The following is a 9227-nucleotide window of genomic DNA, read 5'->3' on the forward strand; positions in this document are numbered from 1 at the left end:
TCAGCCGGCTGACTGACTTTTGCATGCCGAATGTGCTGACTGAGCTTTTGTCTCCACATTCTGTGCCTGTTATGCTCGGAGAGAGAGATGAGTCACATCCAACACGTTTTAAGCATCCATATTTATTTTCATCAGGGAGTAAAAACAAGGTGGAAAAAGTGAGCAAGATCTGTATTATTTTCTAATTCTGATCATCCATTCTTTTAAATAAATAATACAAAAAATAAATAGCATACTATAAACTTAACAAGTGTGACAAGATTGCTTTTTCCAACAGAGACATTATACTCCAAAACTAGAACCTGTTAAAGTCCCACTTCGTGGCTAGGCACGTCTCTCATTCTCTTGGCTTTTATTGTGAAGGTGCCATAAAGTTACACTATATAATAATTCTACCTTTAATACAGTTAAAGGAGGCAAAGTGTAAAGGGACATTTCCTAATTACTATCTCTCTCACACACACACATACAGCAGAAGAAGACAAATCTCAGGTGTTCAAGTGTCTGACAAACCTTAGACATGAGTGTATATTCAGAGGTTTCACATTAGTTCCTGCATAGTTTCAGAATGTGCATTTGAAGTCAAATCAGCGAATCTCCCACAAACTTATCTCCTCAGCTGATTTGACTGCATAAAACGAAAGAGGAAGCATTCGCTGTGGTATCTAGTCAACTGCTACATAACTAACATCCGTACGACGATATCTAACCTCACTACGCTCTGGTTTCATACTGCATTCTCACTAAAACGCCATGAAGTGACCTCTCGGTCAGCGTCGTGGCTCCCAGTCGGGGTTTGGAGATTTTCCAAATCCCTATTTTTAAGTGGCTTTTCTATTTCCAAACGTTGTATCAAAAAATTTGAGCCCAACCAATATTATCAGCTCAATACTGGCCAATCACAGCTATATCAGTCTATAATAGTATATGTTGTGTGATATGTGCCAATATGAAAACTTTTGTTATTTTAATGGAACATAATGCTTTACAGGCAGAAATGTATGTATATTTGATCATTTTTCTTTATATAACTTTAATATCTATAACTGTTGTTCTGTTTTTGTTTTGTTTTTTTAATTTATAGTTATTTATAATTAATACAAATGCCGGTGAAAGATTACTGCTTCAGTACCCTGTCATTTTGGAAAATAAAGGTTATTGTTAATCTGTAAAATATCCTCCCTCCATTACATATCTTTGTCACAAGTGTCTGAAGAATCATTGCAAAAAAATGTGTTTATGTATATATTCAATATTCTGCATAAAGAATATTGGCTGATTTGTCAACATCAGATTTTTTTTTTACTCAAGTCAGGCTCTAGTTAAGTAATTAACATTGTGTTGTTGTTGTTTTCATTTCATGTACTAAAATTCCACAGAAACCAGTTTGTGGGGTCAGTTTGATGCAGGTTGGTGCTGGTTTGTTCGTGTTGCTTGTTGAGTCATCATCAGATTGTTAAAGCTTATCTATTTACAGCCAATAATCTTTTGTGTTGATTCTGGAAACCTGGAGACAAGAAGAAGAAAGAATAAAATTTACCTTGTGAAATGAACTCGAACATGTAGGTGGTCACGATTAAATGTGTTCAGGAATTAAAACAGTATCTTAGCCTGGGTTGCACCAACAAGGATTATTTTTAACTTTAAATTATACTGGAGCAAACTTTTAAACTTACTTAAAATTCAAAAAGATAACATTTAAACCTCAGTTGATTTTTTAATATAAACCTAGATTAAATTTAATTCTGATGAACCAAAACTTTAAACCTCAATTTAAAATGTGATCCAGTATTAACTTTGAACATACACTTAAGAAGGTTTAACTCTTAAGATAGCTGCATGTTCGAGATGAGATTACCAAAATAATTAAGTTCCTCAAACAAAGTTATGGGACGAACTCAACCCCATGCGAGTTTCATGATGTGTCTTTTGTTTCTTTCACTCCACTTGATAATTCAGTCATCAAGATTTTTCTCAAAGAAATTAGAGCTTCTCTTCATCATGAAAAGTCTAAATGACTTTTTAGCTAGCTGGAAAAAAAGGATTGAATTTTAGTGAAATAAAGGTCAGGATCATAGTTTTTATATAGCTAGCAAATCATGGAGCCTTTTGTTAACTTTTTAGCTAGCTAACAAAAATGTAACATTTTGTTAAGGAATACAGAGCATCTGAAACATTATTTATTTTAATTTAGGTAAGCAAGCATCGCCATATTGATTAAACTGTAATTTCAATTTAAATCCCAAAACTTAGAACTGAGATTAGTTTTCAGCTGTGCAGCAAAGCTCTGCTTAATTTCAAATCTAGATTTGCTCTTTTGAAACCCAGTGTTGTGAGACTCTGAATTGAACTGCTCTTAGATTAAATTAATCTTTGTTGGTGCAACCCACTGTTAGTCTGGTGAACTTACTTTTAATTATGAAAGCAGCCTCAACCATGTAATGAAGCTGCGATCTCGGACAGCTTGGCGCAGCTTGGTGTGCGAGCCCTCTGTGCTCTTTGGTACAGATCAGTGTCTCCAAAATAGCGAGCTCTATAGAGCATGCCTTCCTCTGCAGGAAACAACAGACACAATTCATGAAAGATACATGAGGAGTAATAAAAAACTGACTATGTCTTTAATCATCTTCCCAGAACTGATAATGGCAGAAACAACAATATTCAGGGGTAATAAATAAATAAACAAACACAATTTGTTTTTTCTTGGCAAACATACTTTGTTGCTTCTCCTTCCAGCAATTGTTGCGAAGGTTGGAAATATAATCATCCTCAACCGTCCGCTCCAGATTCTTCAGATTCACTCCGGTGACCTCCTTGGAGAACTGCTCCCCCACATAATATGGCACCTTCAGGTTCTCCGTCAGCCTCTTCTGAGTGTAACCCGCTGACCTGCGTGGAGATAGCACAAAGTGTGGGAGAGATATCATATGACTGAACGCAGCGCGAGGATGACAGGATCTGGCACCGTCTGTCTCTGTTGATGTGACTCATGGCTGATAATGGCTCGCAGACGGGGGCCAGAAACTGCAGAAGTGTATCTGAAACACAAAGGCAGACAGCGTGGAGAGAGGCCAGACACATGGAGCCAGCAAACACAGAGGAGGCCTGTCATTATTTGGGATTAACTGAGGCAGCATCAAGATGCTCTTTTTAAACCAAACAAGAAGCGGAAAAGTCGATAAAATGGATTTGTCCTAGGAAGCAAAGATTATGAAATCTATTTTTGGGCCGGTTAATCTATAAATCAGTCATGAACCCGGGTTGGTCTCTTATGTAACGTGGAGATAATCTTCTGTGTGGGTCTATTGTAATTTTGCAGGAACAAAAGTTAGTTTTGTTGTTTAACATCCTTCTTAGGCAGGTGTTCAGAACGGGGATCAGACTCACGGCCTGAAGCTGAGGCTGTATGGGGGGCTGTTGACCATGATCTGACTGAGGGCCGACACGATAACCAGGATGAGGATGGGCATGACCTGTACGAACAGAGCGAGGCCTCCCTGCAAAGAAAACATTTACAGTGTCAAAACCTCACAGCTGAATCATTCACTCTGTGGAAGCCCATAGCCTCCAATGGGACGGGGAAAAAAGATTCTGTAAGTCATAATGACTTAAATCTCAAAATGATGAGTCAGTAATGCAAAATGGTGACTGTAAAATGAATTAGTACATCAAAATAATGAGAAACCTTTTCAAAATAATTACTTTATATCTCAAAACATTGAGCTAGCATCTCATTAATGAGACACTTTCTCAAACAGAGACATTATTTTGAGATGCCAAGTCAATATTTTGACATACTAAGTCATTACTTTGATAAAGTTTCTCATTAACATTACTAACGGGATCTTTTTTCCCCATTACACTGGCGGAAATTGGCTTCCATATTCACCACACTATATTTGCTTTGTTTGAAAAAATATCTGATAGACATTGAATGTTGCTGAATGCACCTCAAAAGGAAACATGACATATGACTCAATGTCTCCCCCTGCTGTTCAACAACAACTTTACATTGTTTGCATATCTGCAGGAGCTCTAACTTACATCTCGCTGTCGCTCCCTCCTCTCTCGCCTTGGGTAACGCATCCGCCCATTAGTATACACATTAGCATTGCCTGGATTAATGTAGCACATGTTAAAGACAGATCAGTTAAAATACTGTATATATCACCAGCCTGGCATGAAAACACAAAACAGCGACACTTACTTGTTGGATAACCTCCTCCAAAGAACATGTTGAAGAGGTCTTCAGGTGAAATGTCTGGCTCAAAGTTTCCATCGTCTGGGCCTTGTCCTGACGGATGTCTCCTCTCGTCTCCACACTGGTCATACTGTCGTCTTTTGTTTGCATTACTCAGAACAGCATATGCATTCCCAATGGCTGTTGCAGAGGAGAAATCGCGTGGTTATGTTTTAGCATCACAACGAAGGACTAAAATACACTTTCTGTTTTAATTTATGAATGAACCGATGAATGCTGGTCACCTTTAAATGCCTCTGTAGCACCTGGAGCATGATTCTTGTCTGGATGGAATTTCAAAGCAAGTTTTCTATACGATCTTTTGAGTTCATCCTCAGAGGCATCGGACTGGACCCCGAGAATTTCATAGAAGTCTTTACATTGCTTTATCCTGTGGAGAGACAACAAGACACTCAGTGTAATGTCAGAGATAAATGATTCCTTCAAACCAATATCAGATTTACATGATTAATATAATAATGATGATAATGGTTTAATTAATGATGCAAAAATGGTCCATTGTGTACTAAATTAAAAAAACAGCAGGACAGGTAGGCACACCAACATCTGTGAAAATGTGGCACTAAAAAGCAGCCTTGTGCAAATGCTATGGGCCATATAATGTCTCTGCATGTTAATAACGTGGTTAAAAATGCTCTAAAAAAACTATCCTTTACCAAAACTGAGCAAATGTTGAATTTATGAGCAAGCATATTAGCTTGTGCATACAGCTTGCAGCAATGTCTGAGGATATCTTTATCATCCAATGAATCACTATGATAGCCGAGACATTTAATGTCATTTGCATTTTGAGAACAATATCAGATAAGAAGAATTCAGGAAATACTTTTTCTTTAGTACTAACAATCATAATATTACTGGTATTAGTGTAGGGCTTCAAATAATGATTATTTATAGTCGAAAAATTGGTCAATTATTTTCTTGATTGAGCTTTTAATAGTTGTTTATTTTAAAATGTCAGAAAATTGTGAAAAATGTCATGTTTCCCAAACTCCAAGATGACATCCTCAAATGTCTTGTTTTACTCACAACCCAAAGATCTTCATTTTACTGTCAGAGAGGAGTAAAGAAACCAGAAATTATTCATATTAAAGAAGCTGGAATCAGACAATTTTGATGCACATTCTTCACCATTTCCTGACATTTTAAAATAAACAAATATCGATTGATTAATCAAGAAAGTAGCCAATAGATTAATCGACTATAAAATAATCCTTAGCTGCATCCCTAATTGTGAGCAATCCTTAAATAACTGTTTAGACCAGCATTATACAGACTAATTACCAAATTGCATAAATAAGGTGATCGATTAAAATATTGTCATACATGATCAGCCTCACCTCCTCACAGCCTCCAGCTGATCTGCTGTGTAGGGTTTTGAGGTCTCTGTAGGCTTCTCTTCAGGTCTGTTTGCCTCACTGTTGGTCTGCCGCTGTCGAGGCCCAGAGGCCCCACTGAAGTCTGAAGAGTGGCCGCCTTGTCTGGGTATGAATCCATTCCTTGCTATTAGCTCCAGCAGCACTACAGTAGAAGGAAGACGATATTGTGGACATTAAAAGATATTCAGACAAGCACTTAACATGCACTTGGATTCCTGGCATTAGTTGGTAACATAATAAGGAGCCTCACATCAGCAGAAAGTGTTTGTTGGATGGATTATTAGATTATTACAACAACTACATAAGGGCTTTAACACAATATTGTCAGAGCACCAACAGTGGTGCCCTTTAGGGATCTCATATTCATATCTAGGTTTGCTGCAGACTCTGTTTTCTCTGCCTGTGGCCCTTTTTAATTTGGATTTTGTGAGCAAACACTACTTGGAAGGTGCAAAATTGGAAAGATATTCATAAAAACAAGAAAATATCACACTATTTGAGGCCAAATGCCTAAATATCTACATTTATCCAGAGTTTGTTCAAAACATGAAGACAGAAAACTCAGCTAGATTAGTCATAAAAAATGAGAACTAACAGTGGTGGGGCCTTTAAAATCTGAATATTACAGTGACTTAAATGTTTTATATTAACAAGATTTAAAGGCAAACTATGCAGGATTTTCCCACTAAAGAATGCATAGGCTCTTACAGAAATGACCCACTAGAAGTTTGTGGTGGCACGTGCATCTGCAAAAACCCCACCATCTATTTGTATCCTCTGATTTTCTCATTATTTTGCTGCGCTAAGAATACTTTACCCACCCAAAATGTTGGTATTTGATGTCCTGCGAATGATGCTGAACTATCTTTATGGTGTGTTTACAAACAGCGACTACCTTTACATTACTATATTAAATACCTGCATACTGTATATTAACATGGCAATATTGTATTGTGTGATTGTCGGTGCCTTTAGGAGATATTTAGAAAAGAGATTCATGAGAAAGAAATCCATACATTATGTGGACAACTAGTAGGAAGACAGCTCAACTAAAACAGAATATTTTCATTGTTATGCATATTATGGAGGCCTCTGGACCAAAGTATCATTCATACCATAATAACCAAAAGCTTATCTCCAGTCTCATATCCAATACTCTCATACACCTACATGTTATATATTAATTGTTTAAACCAGTGTTTCTCAAACCTGGTCCTCAAGTACCCCTGTCCTGCATGTTTTAGATGTTTCCCTGCGCCAGCACACCTGATTCAAATGATCAGGCCTCTGCAGAAGCCTGACAACAACCTGATCACTTGAATCAGGTGTGTTGGAGCTACTTGAGGACAAGGGTTGAGAAAACAACTGTACATGGCACAGACAAAAGAACTTGCACCATGATTCAAGTTGTTTGTGTATAATGGACAGCTCCAGGATGCACTTAGCTGATTGCGATTGCTGTAATTCTTTCCAATTTCATGCAATCCATAGGGAGTGTAAGGATGTGTGGACACATGTATGCAAAGCATTTCCAGAGTGTGTGACACAGGAGGGAGAGATGTGTTTAGGTATGTATTATTATATTATATTATTATACTGAAAATTTCCCCACTGTGGGACTAATAAAGGAATATCTTCTCTTATCTTATGTAAGCGTTGGAAAGCTAGTAAATTGAAAAATAAACCATAGGAGACTGGCTTTCTATGATCTTGGATCATCTAGGGGTCTTTATGTCCCTCTCCCACGCCTGGCCTGTAGTTTTCTGACTTTCTAGGCTTCAGCTTTCTAACGGAAAAGCAACTGATAACAAGTCACTGACATCTTTAAACGCCGCATCTGTTTCATCTTGAGCAGGTGTTCAGAATATTAAATAATAACAGCAGTAGCAGTTTATAGGACCTGCTATGATGAACAAAGTAACTACATTTAAGCTAGCTAGTGTGCTACCAAAGGCCTGGGTTTAGCTTCATGCACCGCAGCAGAGCTCATCCGGGATGCAGGTGATGCTGCCACCGGTGATGATGTTGCGTACCTCCCCAACCGAAGCGTCCCTTCCTCCGGCTCGGCCATTTTAACTCACCCTTTGCTTTCTCTGTCGGGAAAAGTCTCTGCGCCTTCTCCAGGAACCTCTGCGCTTTCTCCGGCTGGTCGTTGGTTAACGCCGCAGTTGCGATGTCAATGCAGCGCTCCGCTTCGTCCCTGTTTACTTCCATTGCAGCGCGGCTGGCAGCGGCGGCTAACTGGACCAGAAGTAAATAAAGGCGCCTGCTGATGACGTCATGTGGATGCTGCTGCAAATAGAACGAGTTTCAGTTGGTGGCATGAAAAATTGCGGCCGTTTCTCGCTGCAGGTGTCAAGAGAGCAGACGTTGTGAGAAATAGGTTAGTCCTGTTTGCGTGATATGAGCACAGTGACAGCTCACTGTGATGTCTCACTTCTCCACTAGATGGAGACAGAGCGTCTGTTTTCAAATGTAGGCCATGAAGCTGAAAACTCATGGATGTGTTAAATTAAACCCTCGTTAAGTACTGTCTACTCAGCTTAACATCACCTCACTTACTGTACTTTTTATATTGTGTGGCTGGTTTAAGTTTAATTAGGATTCAGTATTTGCATGATACATCACTCACTAGCTTGTATTATAACGTTCATACTGAGCAGAAGCAGGGTGCATTTTCAAATTTGATCAGCCACTCAGTAGATTACCATTGAGTCTTTGCTCTTTCTTTCTTTTTTTTTTTTTTGCTCAAAATTATTTATCAAGATAAATTAAAAAAAAAAGGCAACACACAGACAGACTAACAAGCAAAAAACAAAAAGAAGTAAAGAAAAACACATCAAATATTACACAACAAGGAGGCCATCATACTACAGGGGGCCTGACAGATACTTGATATTTGGGAGTAAAACAATTCTTCTAATGATATATCAGCCAGTTTTTTTTATACAGGATTTAACATAGCCTCCACAATACAGAACATATACATACACATATATTTTGTGCAATGATCCTTCAAAATGGGCTATCAATAATAATAAGATATTTAATGGAGGCAGAATCAGGGCTAGTGTGTTTGAGAATTTATAAATAACTTTAAATAAAAAAAATACAAAAAGAGCAAAATATATGCATATATTAAACCTGAATTTAAAACAACAACAACACAGTTTTATATAGGTGCATTGGACAACATATATGCCAATACTGATATTAGTTATATAGATGTGATAGGCCAATACTGCACTGATAATATTGGCTGACCAATTTAAGATAAGATAAGATAAGATAAGATAAGATAAGATAAGATAAGATACAAGAGGCAAAATAAAAATCTAAATTTTCAAAAACTATACAAACTATATACACTTTATATGGATAACTGTACAAGATCATATTGCTCACTTTTTGTAGCATTATACAAAAAGAAAGTATTAAATTGATAATTGCACAGGGATTAGGTTCACAGGATAGTCGCACATTATGAATAGATACAAACGCACTAATATTATTGTCCTATTATATGATTTAAAAAAATATTTTTAATGTTTTGGGGGTATTTTTGGTTGATGGTGACGTCACAGAAC

The 9227-nt window shown here is 37.5% G+C and overlaps 1 protein-coding gene across 1 annotated transcript; it reads right to left on the bottom strand.

Moving 5' to 3' along the window:
- Nucleotides 1-102: 102 nt before the first annotated feature.
- dnajb12b (DnaJ heat shock protein family (Hsp40) member B12b) lies at nucleotides 103-8063 on the bottom strand. The gene is made up of 9 exons (XM_084741374.1): nucleotides 7722-8063; nucleotides 5602-5782; nucleotides 4486-4631; nucleotides 4208-4381; nucleotides 4045-4115; nucleotides 3388-3497; nucleotides 2717-2889; nucleotides 2411-2552; nucleotides 103-1507 (listed from the first exon to the last, which is right to left on the bottom strand). The coding sequence occupies exons 1-8, from the start codon at nucleotides 7852-7854 to the stop codon at nucleotides 2431-2433; spliced, it is 1110 nt and encodes a 369-aa protein (XP_084597500.1). The 5' UTR covers nucleotides 7855-8063; the 3' UTR covers nucleotides 103-1507; nucleotides 2411-2430.
- Between the last annotated feature and the right edge of the window lie 1164 nt (nucleotides 8064-9227).

Source organism: Lutjanus erythropterus, chromosome 17, assembly GCF_056507025.1.
Source record: "Lutjanus erythropterus isolate fLutEry1 chromosome 17, fLutEry1.hap2, whole genome shotgun sequence".
Lineage (NCBI taxonomy): Eukaryota > Metazoa > Chordata > Actinopteri > Lutjaniformes > Lutjanidae > Lutjanus > Lutjanus erythropterus.